The sequence below is a fragment of the Furipterus horrens genome, unplaced genomic scaffold (genome assembly GCF_987537825.1).
Source record: "Furipterus horrens unplaced genomic scaffold, mFurHor1.1.pri manual_scaffold_3, whole genome shotgun sequence".
In the NCBI taxonomy this organism is placed as follows: Eukaryota; Metazoa; Chordata; class Mammalia; order Chiroptera; family Furipteridae; genus Furipterus; species Furipterus horrens.
The window spans coordinates 57,444,540-57,457,631 of NW_028327173.1; the positions used below are offsets into that span (position 1 = coordinate 57,444,540).

The following is a 13,092-nucleotide window of genomic DNA, read 5'->3' on the forward strand; positions in this document are numbered from 1 at the left end:
GACTTTAACCCAAAATCTGTAACAATAGATAAAGGTCACTACATAATGATAAAGGGGTCAATTCATCAAGAGCATAACATTTGTAAATATGTATGTGCCCAACACAAGAGCACCTAAATATATAAAGCAAATAACAGATCTGAGGGGAAAATTAGACAGCAATAGAGTAATAGTAGAGGACTTCAATACTCAATTTGAAACAACAGATAAATCATTTAGTCAAAAAAATCAATAAGGAAAATTGGACCTAAGCTACACGTTAGACTAGATGGTCCTAACAGATAGATACAGAACACTGCATTCAACCCAGTTTCTTGCCTATTCTATCTTGAGAGTTACTCAACATGAAAGAGGAAATAACTTTTCAAGACTATTGACATATTTAATTGCAGTTAATCCACATAATTTTCCAAATGGGAACATTTCAGAAAATGGGAGAAAAAAAAACAAACTTTATGTTGAGGCAGAAGGAAGAAGTACAGCCAGGAATTTATAAAATTCTGTTGGCCAGGGGAATTGAATAGAATTGATAACTCTTTCCATATTACTATTAATATGTATTGATATTATCCACTCACTCCTCCTTTTTTTTATTATACTACATGTGGGGTCAACACATGGCTCTCCCACCACCTGTGACAAGAGCTGGCCAGGGAGACTGTAGCCAGAAGGAATGTGTACTGTCTTGGGAATGAATTATGACTCCCTTCTTATCTCCTTTTGGGAGCAGCTTCTTGTCCTGTGACTGCTTCTTGAGCTTTTCTTTCTGCACGTACACACTGAGGTAATATAGGTTAGTCACACGTAGGACACATGCTTCCTGTTTGGGACCCCGTATAACGAACCTCAGACTGGAGGGGGTGCGGTCTCTCTCACACCGATCCACTGCCATGGATGCACTCCCCTGCAATGTGAGTAATAAATGGCATGTCCACATTGGCTAGTCCTCCCGGTGGTTTTGTCAGAATATGACAAAAACTTAAGGAGCTCCCCGGTTTGGGGCTCCTGAGTTACACTACAGCAGCATGGTTTTCTGCTCAGAGTAACTTTAAAAAGTTGTACAAACAAAACAAAATTAATTTCTCTACTTACCAATTAGAAAGAGCCTGCAAAGCTGCATTCATATAACAAGTATTGCCAATATTTTTCAAACCTGTAAGACCTATTAAGACAAAGTATGTTATGTCATTATTCAACAATGCAATGATTCAATTTTATAAGTGTTTAATGAATATGTAACTATGCATATTAGTTATTATGGATCCCATACTATGTTAAGAAAATCCAAAATACATTATGGAAATACAAAATAACACGTTGAACCAGATTTAAGCCAATGTGTTAATTCTCGGATAAGTATTTGAATATACACTTAAAGGATTAAAATTTACTGTATCAATTACAAAACCGAAAATTTGTACTAAATTATATACAGATAGTTTATACTAAAACCTGTGGGCTTTGGTAAAGTGATGCAAGAGAAATCAAGCAAAACTCAAAGTTGTCAGTTTGCTGTTTTTGCAAATACAATTTTACTAGACCAAATTTCAAAATTATTATTTTTTGTAATTATCACCTGTAGAGCTCCTTTCACCTCTAGATTTTGAATTTTCACATTACAGTTTACTAAATAAATGGGCAGTACCATACAAACCAGGGTTACACAGGAAAATTATTTTACCTCTTGCCTTCAGTTCATCTTCTTCTTCCACTTCTATGTCCAGATCATCAAATACAGCAACCAGAGGAGTTTTTAATGTTGTGTTACTTGGTATTTTAAACTCCTTGATAACAGAAAAAATAGTTTTACAGCAGTCTTCAAAAAATCCTTACGTTAAAACAAAATTAATTTTCTCATATACATCTACAGTCTAAAAATTAGGGAGATGTTATCTTAAGAGATGTTACTTTGTAAGAATTCAAAGTACTATAAATTAGAATAAAATTTAATTTGTATTTTGAAATTAGTAAGGTAATAGCATGCCAATCTGCCTTTACTAACATACATATTTGAATAACAAAGTCACATGACTGTTCTGAATTTAAACACAACTCGCTCAAATTAAGGTCACATGACAGCTTAGAAGACTTATGTGAACATATTTTTCTAATTTTTTTACAGAAAAATATACTAAGCTTTTCCAGTATAACACTCTAATTTATCTGTACATTTCTACAATCTGGGTTTTTTGGGCTCCCCCCCCCCCATTTATTTTATTTCTTTAGAATAAATTCTTTTGAGGGGGCACATAAGCATATTGATGCTGGTATATATTAAGTGTGTTATTTAACTACAGCTTCATCAGCTTTGGATGTCATCAATACTTGTTACTACTTATACTGCATCTTTTTATGCATATAAACTAACTCATTTATTTTAAATAGTAATAAAATATTCCAATACAGTGTATTAATTCCCAAGAATTGGCTTACGTCGGAGGCTGCAACTGGTGACCTGTTGGTCAAATAGTAGCCTACACTATTTAATAACAACAACAAAAAGAAAAAAGAAAGAGCAAAACTTTGAACCAATATTTTAAAAATTGGGAGAGCTCACATAAAAATCAGATTTTTTTTTAGTTCTTTTATATTAACAGATCAAAGTATATTTAGTTGGAGAAGGAAACAATAGTAGCATGCACTTTGCATGTGCTCTGGTCATCTAAATTATAGCTTGATTACCAGTTTTACTTTATTGATTATGCTATTACAGTTCTCTCAATTTTTCTCCCTTAGCCTCACTAACCCAGCACAGTCCACTCCCTCATGCAATCCCCCCATCATTGTTCATGTCCGTGGGTCATGCAAATAAGTTCTATGGCTACTATACTTTACATGCCCATACTACTCTGTACCTACCTATTTGTACTTCTTAATCCCATCACCTCTTCACCCACTCCCCTAAGCCCCCTCCCATCAGAACACTCTCCATACCCATGATTCTGTCTCTGTTCTTCTTCTTTGCTTAGTTTGTTTTTTAGATTCAACTTTTGATAGATTTTTATCTTTTGCCATTTTTTTGTTCATAGTTTTGACTTTTTCTTAAATAAGTCCCTTTAACATTTCATATAATAATGCATTGGTTTCTCGTCTGGGAAGCTCTTTATCTGCCCTTCCATCTTAAATGATAGCTTTGCTGGGTAGAGCAATCTTGGCTATGTCCCCACTTTTCATGTCTTAGAATATTTCTTGCTAATCCCTTCTAGCCTGCAAAGTTTATTTTGAGAAATCAGCTGACAGTTTTATAGTAACTCCCCTGTAGTAACTAACTTCTTTTCTCTTGCTGCTTTTAAGATTCTTTTTATTTTTAACCTGTGGCATTTTAATTATGATGTGTCTTGGAGTGGGCCTCTTTGTATCCATTTTGTTTGGAACCCTCTGTGTTGACTGAACTTGTATGTTTTATCTCCTTCACCAAATTAGGGAAGTTTTTTCATTATTTTTTCAAACAGATTTCCAATTTCTTGTTCTTCCTCTTCTTCTGGCACCCCTATGATGCAAATGTTGGACCTCCTGAAGTCCCACAGGCTGCTACAACTATCCTCATTTTTCAAAATTGTTTCTTCTTCTGACTGGTTGTTTTTTGCTTTCTTATGTTCCAAATCATTGATTTGATTCTTGGTGTCATCCACTCTACTGTTGCTTCCCTGTAAATTGTTCTTTATTTCAATTAGTGAATCCTTCATTTCTGACTGGACCTTTTTTATGCTGTTGAGATTCTCACTAAGTTCCTTGAGCTTCCTTATAACCATTGTTTTGAACTCTGCATTTGAGAGATTGCTGATCTCTATTTCATTTAGCTCTTTTTTCTGTAATTTTGATCTGTTCTTTCGTTTGGGCCATGTTTCTTTGTCTCCTCATTTTGGCAGGTCCCTGTGTTTGTTTCTATGTATTAGGTACAGCTGCTCTGACTCCATGTCTTGGTAGCATGGCTTAATGCAGCAGGTGTCTTGTAGGGTCCAGTGGCACAGCCTCCACTATCACCCAAACTGGGTACTCAAGGTGCGCCCTTCATGTGGGCTGAGTACACCCTCCTCTTGTAGTTGAGCCTTGGTTGCTGTTGGCAGATCAATGGGAAGGATTTACCCAGGCCAGTTAGATGCAAGGATTGGCTGTGACCACTTATCTCCACTCTCCGCCCTCTGTGGATGATAAGCTGTGCAGGGGCAGGGTGGTGGTGCTCTGACATGGTCTGTGGCTATCTACTGGGTATGCTGGCCCTAAGGTTTCCTGGGTGGTGCAGGTCAGTCCTCACCTGTGTTTCTCCCAGGGCCACCGTCTCTGAGCTATAAAGTAATCTGAGATGACTACTACTTTTGCTGGGCTTGGAGATTCCTAGCTGAAGCCAAGCTGTGAATCTAGGCTGGCTGCTGCTAATGCTGGGCCTGGGGCCAGCTGTTGCTTGTTTGATAGGATTTAGGAAATTGTGAAGCATGAGCCAAGACCAGCCATTCATATGAAAAAGCGGCTTGGCTGGGTCCATAGTTTACGTGGTGTAGTCTATGGGGATCTCCAAGGCAGCTCAAAGAGTGTTACACAGGTTGATGGAGTCTTGGATATGTCACCAGCTTGCCAGCTCTGTGGGGTGAGGGTTCAGAATAGGGACAATGGCCTCTGTTCACCTTAATGTCAGACACTTCCGTTTCACCCTGTATGCCACTGGTGCCTTTCAAGCTGCTACCCCTGTGCTGTAGCTCAGAGAGAGTGATCCTGAGTAGGTGAGTACGTGTGTGCATTCTTTAAGAGGAACTGCTTTGGGCTCCAGCAGTTTCTTTCACTGACTCAATCCCTGTTGGTTTTTGCAGCCAGAAGTTGTGGGAATTTATCTTCCGGGCTCTGAAACCCTGGGCTTGAGGTCCTGGTGTGGGGCTGGGACTCCCCACACTTGATATATACCTCTCAAATTTTTATTCACCACACATGGGTGAGAGACCAACTCATTCCGCATCTGTACTCCTCCTACCAGTCTGGATGGATGTGGTTTCTTTAATTCCATAGTTGTCAGACTTCAATTCAATTTCTGATGGTTCTGAGTCATAGCTGTTCTATATTTTAGCTATAATTTTGATGTGGTTGTGCAAAGGGGCAAGCAATGTCTGTCTACACCACCATCTTGACCAGAAGTTTTATTCCACCTCCATAACGCGTGCATATTCCCTTACATTGACTGACTTTATACATCTACTTTATCTTCTTGGCGTCTGTAGATACTGAATATTTGAGAAAGTCCCATATTCCCATTTTGTTGTATTTAAATACAGAGAATTGCAGAAGCTTTTAAAAAAATCATTCAACATCTTACCTCCTGGAAAAATTTCTATTTGTAAAACCTTAATGATATATGAATGGTTTCCAATACTGTTATTTTATAACTAGTGCTCTGATGAAATTGGGTTCACAGCTTATAAATTTTACCTCTAAAAAATTTGTACAAGCCCTGGCTGGTGTGGTTCAGTGGACTGAGAGCCAGTCTACAAACCAAAGAGTCGCCAGTTCGATTCCCAATCAGGGCACATGCCTGGGCTGGGGACCTGGTCCCCTGTTGGGGGCACATGAGAGGCAACTGCACATTGATGTTTCTCTCCCTCTTTTTTCTTTTTCCCTTCCCCTCTCTCTAAAAATAAAAAAATCTTTTTAAAAAATTAAAAAATAAAAAATTTGTACAAGTAACTTTTTCTCCTCTACTCATTTCTTCAACTATAGATCACTGGAAGTTTTATGAAATTAAATTCATGTCTTTAATGTACTGTAAATATAATTCACCAGAGAATTATTTATAAGTCATCAAAAGATTTAGTACATTTACTCAATCAGGTTCAACATTCACTAAGAGTTTGCAATCTCTTTTAACTTACTTTTCTTAGTGATGTCTTTCTCAATGTGTTTTTATTTGTACTTTCTCTGAATTGTCTATACTTATTCTTTTAGCAACCTTTTGAGTATTGCCCTTATAAAAATTGTTATCAATTCCTTATGTGATTAAACTTTTAGTTATCACATTTTTGTTAATAATGTAAGTTTTCAAGAAAACTTACTTTCAAACTATTAGGACACCCCTAAAAAACAAAAAAAATACCCACAATTCTGAACAATAACGATAAAGAGGTATCAAAGGTAAAGTAATAGCGGTGATTTATTAACTAGAACAGTTCAACTGTGAAACTAGAAATGCAACAAGTATACCTTGTCTAAAAGCTAGTTATATTAAGTGATATAATGTGTAAGGCAAGCAATATATTATCACACATGTCTACTCTCAGAAGGTAATGCAAAGATACAACAGAAATGTCTAAAAGAGTTGTATCAAGGACAAGCATAGGTAACAATAACACATCTGAAGAAAAAACTCAACAATGTGTTAAACTGATGATGACTCTAGAGTAAGTTAAAAGCCAACTATCCTAATTTTTTCATTTCCCTTTCCCTGTTTTTTAATTCCTCACCCTTCTTTTAGAGAGAGAAGAAGGGAGAAAGGAAGAAAGGAAGAGAAGGAGAGAGGGAGAGAGGGAGGGGGGGTACAGAGAGGTGGGTAGAGAGAGAAAAGGAGAGGGGGAGACACAGAGACATCAATGTGAGAAACATCTATCAGTTGCAGGGATAGCAACTGAAATCTAGGTATGTGCCCTGACTAGGAATCAAACCCGCAGCATTTTGATGTCTGGTATCAACACTCCAACCAACTGAGACACCTCGCCAGGGCTCCCTCTTCTTAATTTTTTATGACCGGAATATTCTCAAAATTAAATGGTCAATCTTTACAAACCTACACATATTTGGTAACCAAAGATTGATGCTAAACTTTCATTTATTCTACCTGGTTTTCAATAAATTGTACATGTTCACAGTAATACAAATGGGGATGGAGAGGGGTAATTGAGAAAAAGGGAGCTGAATTAGTATCTGTTATTCCCTATCAAAGGCCTCTCCTAGAATCAGACTTGCTAGAAAAAGATCAATACTATTTAAACCAGTTCTTTTTTAAGTTTTTAAAACACATCTGGTGTTTTCCCATCTTCAGAGATAAGGTTCAATCTCATCCTAACCTGTGATTCTACAAAGGCCAGCCTCAGTATTTAAACTGACAAAAAAGAGGTACATTTCAGACATTTACATTACAGGTTTGGTAGAGTGCTTTTTATTTCAACTACATGACAAATTCTGAAATTTTTACCTGAAAATATTTGATATTTTAATTTAACGGATTTAGATTATTACCTGGCCACTGTTTTCTTGTGTTTGATGAAGCAGTCTTACATGAGGCAATGAAGGCTGAGTTCCTAATTTCCTATCCAAAAATACTTCTTTGCTGCAAGAGTAACACCATACTCGAAGAGTGGTAAGGTTCACAGTTAGATAATGCTTTGTTTCCTATATAATATCACAGGGACAAAGAAGATGAATCATAATTAGGTATCACTGAAAACATTTCAAAAGAACACAGAAGATAAACTGCTGGCCTTTGATGAATAGCAATACAGTATTCCCTCACTTATCACGGGTATTACGTTCTAGAACCCACTGTGATAGGTGAAAATCCGCAAAATGGGAACCTTACATTTATTTTAGTATTTATATATATTTTAAGGCTTTATAAACCCTTCCCACACACTTATAAACCATCCCCAGTCCCTTATTAACATTTCCCACACTTTTATAAACACTACTTATGTTCTTAAACATATTCTTCACTCTTAAACCTACGAAACTTTAACAACATACGTAATACAGTACCGCAAAATCCTGCGATATAGTGATAAATCCACGATAACTAATTAAATATAATATTTTTAAAAATCCCACGATACAGTGAGGCCGCGATAAGCGAACCGCCATATAGAGAGGGACTACTGTATACTCAAAAGAGAAGAGTTAAACTCGAACACCAAAACACATTCTTCTGATAAACTGCTAAAGTATAGTGAATAGTAACAATATCTAAGTTTACTCTAGATGTTATTCTATTGTCATTTTTCACTGCTATTCATCATAAAAATAAAATACAACAGTACTGTATAAGACTGCCTGGTAGTTGGCAAATAAGCATAATACAAGAAAATAATTGACAATAACACAGTAACTACCCTAGGAGATCAGACTAGCAAAAGAATACACATGACATGAGTTAAAGTACAAAACAACTCAAGTACTAGTGAATATATGATCTTAGATATATAAAACTCTAGCCTTTCTCAACTGGATTTCTGTAAGAGAATTATGCCCTATGAAAAATGGCTTGAGTAACTATCTTCTCTCATTGCTCCCAAGAATGGTACATAGCACTACCATTCTAGATGCACAGAAATAAATTAATTAAATACAATGATGTCTTGGAGTATTCAGGCTTAATTCATTCATTTGAGAAACCCTGGTTAAGAACAGTCGATGCTGTAGACATCAATGTGAACAAAGATGGTTCATTCTCGAGAAACTTACAGTTTAGAATGGGAGCTCTACCTAACGCTATAAAGGAGGCACACCAGAATTACAGAAGAGCACCTAAAAACTAGGGTGAAGTGGGAACTCTAATTATGAGGGTGTGCAAGAAAAGGTAATGCGAGTTTAAACTTGAAGTTAGCCAGGCAGTGTCATAACCCAAGGCATCCACTCTTAACTACAATCCCTACATCCTCATGGTATTCCAGCTATCACCTCCATCTCCGGAGGCATACATCAGGAGGTATACTGCTTAAATCATTACTCTTTTTTTTAAATTTTTGATTTACTTATTGTTTTTCTATTACAGTTATCCCTCCTTTTCCCCCATTGCTCCCCCTCACCCAAGCCACCCCTTCTACAGTCAATCCCCACCTCATTGTACATGTTTAAGTCATTACTCTTAATTCCAATCTCATTCTAATATTGATCTTCTTAGCAATTCCCCTCCCCACCTTTTAAAGAATATAAGCTAAGCTTTAGTTCACCTTATATTAAAAAAGGGCAAAATTTCAAATTACAACTTCAATTAATAATTTTGTATTTGCTTTCCCTCTCCTTCAGGCTGTCTTTAAAAAAAAAAAAAAAAAAAGCCTTGCATGAATGTTTTCTATATACATACCTGAGAATGTATGGTGCTGTGATCTACTTGTGATTCACCACAGCCAACATATGAACATCTATTCTATAAATAATTATACAGAAAGGAAAATATTTTATGACGTGTCACGTTACAGTAACAGCATTGCAATTACATTTACAACTAAGTTTTGATCATGTTTTTACTTAATGATTAACTGACTTTCCATAGTTATTTTAAATAAAAGGTACTAGGCACAAAAGAATAAAAGTAGAATATTTCTAAACTAAAAGTTATGTCATCTATAATAAAAAGCAAGTGTAAAATATTTTAGTGACTTACCTAAACTTGGTAAAAGCATTTTAAGTTAAAACTCAAAGTTTGAAGTTTAATTTTTGTCATCAGTAATGTTCAATTATGAAATATTTTATGTCAAAAAACCTTTTAGTTCTTTATTCAAATATAAGTTTTTATAATCAAACATTAGAGAAGAAATACGTATATATAAATACCTCCAGGCATGCCCAAAGATTTGGTCCTCTGACTTTACAATCCTGACAGGTACTCTATGAACAAAAATCACATACACAACATTATCATTATCTTGACACAGCCAAACACATAAGTTTTACTAATAACATCATATGTAAACAATTTGGACTCCTAAACATAGAGTATTATAGTAATTTGTCAAAAAACACACATTCAGGAGAAAAATGAATATAAATTTTTAGGGAATAGAAGAAAACTTATTTTCTTACATGAGATTTTTGTATTAAATCTTCTTTTGTTATTTCACCAACTGAATCCAAATGTGGACAATGATTTCGAAAACCTGACATTTTGTTACAAATTTTTTCCTGTTTCCCAAGGCTTTCCAAATAAGGTAATACCTATGGAAAAAATGACCAAAAGTTCACTTTAAAATGCTAATCTACTGAAATAAAAGATAAAATAAGAACCACACGTGATTGTATTTTCAAATATACCTAGTTTACTTTCATAACTGAAGTTAATTTGAACATTGCAAATGTATATTTGTTTCTCCACTTTCACTACATTTTCCACTTTTATTTTACTTTTTAGCGATAAATAAAAGGGAAAAATTCAAGTTATTCAATTTAAGTATTTTATCCTTAAAAAAAAAAATAGATTAATCCTTAGGCCAAAATACAAATTGAAAAGGAAGAAAATTCAAATGGATACCTTCACTTTCACATTAGCAGCAGACCCTTCTGATGATATAAATGACATTGTCTGGTACCCTAGCAATAGGATAGTCACTTTATATCCAAGATTCTCAACCTTGGCACCACTGACACTTTGAGACAGATGATTTTTTGTGGTGGGGTGCTGTCCTATGCATTGTAAGATGTTCAGCAACGTCCCTGCTAGAACACTGTCACCATTTTGACAATTGATATCACTACAGTGTAAAACTGCATCATCTAGGAGACAAAATAGTCCCAAGTTGAGACCCACATTACCATATGATCCTTTCAACAACCCTGAGGTAGGTATCATTATCTGTATTTGTATCAAAGGCTAAAAGAGGTAAACTTGACTGAGTTCATATTGTTAACACTTCGGCAGAACTAGGATTTGAATTCTTCTATATATCTTATGGGTAAGAGCAAGGACTCTGAAGTCAAATAAACCTGAGGATACTAGTTAGAAAAGAATGGCATACCTAACTTATGGGGTTATTATTGTAAGGATAAATGATGTAGTACATGTCACATGTGAGCGTGTGCACACGTGCGCACACAGTACTACACATAAATAAATAAAACTTTATTAGGCACTCTGTATCATCTCTCCATACACTGTTTTCTTTTTTATAACATGACCAATAAGGTCTCTTACCTCCCTCCCCCATGAGACCACCCCTTTAAGACTGAGGTAGTTTCCCAAATCAATTATAATTTTCCCAATATTCTTCAGAGGTTTCCTCAATTCCAATAAAATAAACAGAAGGCAAAGTGTTTTGAAATACCAACCCATTTAATTTCCTCCAAGACATAACAATGCTATAAATAAAACTTACAAGAAAAAGAATAATGGAAATACTACAATGTCACTAAATTTTATCTCTACTACAAATCTTATTAATTATAGGGCTGATATTCAGAGGGATTTACAAGTAAAAGTCTTAAGTCTAACTCAGTATCTCCCCATCTTCTTTGGGCTATAAATTCTTTTTTTAACTGATTTATTTATTCATTCATTCATTTACGTATTTATTTTTTAATCCTCACCCAAGGATATGTTTTTCATTTCAGAGAGAGAGAGAGCCATCGATCAGGTGCTTCCCATATGTGCCCCTACAGGAGGATTGGACCAATGCCCAGAATGCTTCATCTTGCAAAACTAAAGCTCTACAGCCATTAAACAGCATCACTCCATTTTTTATCCCACCACCGCCTAACAACCACCATCCCACTTTCTGTCTGGTTACCTCTTAAGTTAAACTGCACAGTACTGTATGTTTTTTTGTGACTGGCTTATTTTACTTAGCATAATGTTCTCAAGGTACATCCACTGTAGCATGTCAGAATTTCCTTCCCTTTCCAGGTTGAGTAACATTCAATTGTGTGTATAAATCACATTTTGTTTATCCATCTCAGGATACTTGGGTTGCTTTTACTTTTTGTTTATTGTTAATAATGCTGCTATGAACATGACTGTAAAATATCTCCTCAGGTCCTGCTTTTCAATTCTTTTGGGTATATACCCAGAAGTGAAATTGCTGGATGATACGGTAATTCCATTCTTAATTTTTTGAAAAATTGCCATAGTACACATGTACCTATATACTGCCAATCATACAACTATACCATTTCACATTCCCACTTGAGTGCACAGGGTTCCAACCAATTTCTTCACATCCTTACCAACACTTGTTTTTATTATTTTCTGGTTTCCTAAAATAGGAGCCATCCTAATGAGTGAGTGTAAGGTGGTATCTCACTGTGTTTTGATTTTCTTCTCCCTAATGATTAGTAATAGTGAACATCTTTTCATATGTTTGTCGGCCATTTATTTACATATGTTCTTTAAAGAAATGTCTATTCAAGTCCTTTCTCTGTCTTTTAATAGGGTCATTTGCTTTTTTGATGTTGATCTGCAGGAGTCCTTTATGTATTATGTATATTTAACTCTTTATCATATGTGATTTGCAAATATTTTCACTCTGTTGATTGTGTCCTTCCATGAAAAGAAGGTTTTAATTTGATGTAGTACAAATTCTCTATTTAGTTTTGTTGCCTGTGCTTTTGGTGTCATAACCAAGAAATCACTACCAAATCCAATGTCACAAAGTTTTTCAGCTACATTTTCTAAGAATTTTAGTTCTTACCTTTAAGATATTGACCCATTTGAGTCAATTTTTGTATGCGGTGTAAAGTAAGGGTCCAGCTTCATATCTTCCATGTGGATATACAGTTTGCTCAATTCCTTTGTTGAAAAGATTGTTTTTCCCCACTAAATGGTCTTGGCACTCTTGCCAAAAAAACACTTGACCATATACAAGGTGAAGCAAAAGCTGATTTACAGTTGTTTGTATGGAAAATAATACAATAATAAATAATAATACAAGAATAAATTGTTTCACGTACTCACAAACTGTAAACCTACTTTTGTCCTGCCCTATGTGAGGGTTATTTTTGGGCTCTCTATGCTATTCCATTAGTCTATATGTCTGTCTTAGTGTCAATACTGTTACTAACTTTCTTATGGTAACTTTTATCATTAAAGGTTTTAATTTTTATAAAATCAAACACATCTCTTATTTTATAATGGCTTCTGAATTTCTAATCTTTTATACAGCTAAAGTTGTAAAACAACCTTAAATATTTTTTTACAAGGCTTTAATCCATCTGGAGTTTCTCTTAAGACAGAAACCCATTTTTATTTTCTTCCAGATAGGCAGACAATTGTACCAGCACCACTTATTATATAATCTACCCATTTCCCACTGAATTGTAATACTATCTTTACCCTTTGTTAAATTTGCACATATTTCCGGATGCGTCATTTTGCTCTACTAATTTGTCTATGCCAATACCATATTAACCTGA

General features: G+C 35.2%; 1 protein-coding gene across 1 annotated transcript in view; it reads right to left on the reverse strand.

The window, feature by feature from the left end:
• USP33 (ubiquitin specific peptidase 33) overlaps nucleotides 1-10,266 on the reverse strand; it is a 37,992-nt gene extending 27,726 nt beyond the window's left edge. Inside the window, exons 1-7 of the mRNA XM_090269640.1 lie at nucleotides 10,220-10,266; nucleotides 9,775-9,906; nucleotides 9,526-9,579; nucleotides 9,056-9,118; nucleotides 7,216-7,368; nucleotides 1,682-1,784; nucleotides 1,093-1,162 (exon numbers count right to left, since the gene is read on the reverse strand). Coding sequence (XP_090125766.1) covers nucleotides 1,093-1,162; nucleotides 1,682-1,784; nucleotides 7,216-7,368; nucleotides 9,056-9,118; nucleotides 9,526-9,579; nucleotides 9,775-9,855 — 524 coding nt within the window. The 5' untranslated portion in view covers nucleotides 9,856-9,906; nucleotides 10,220-10,266. The remainder of the gene's footprint in view (nucleotides 1-1,092; nucleotides 1,163-1,681; nucleotides 1,785-7,215; nucleotides 7,369-9,055; nucleotides 9,119-9,525; nucleotides 9,580-9,774; nucleotides 9,907-10,219) is intronic.
• Nucleotides 10,267-13,092: the final 2,826 nt, after the last annotated feature.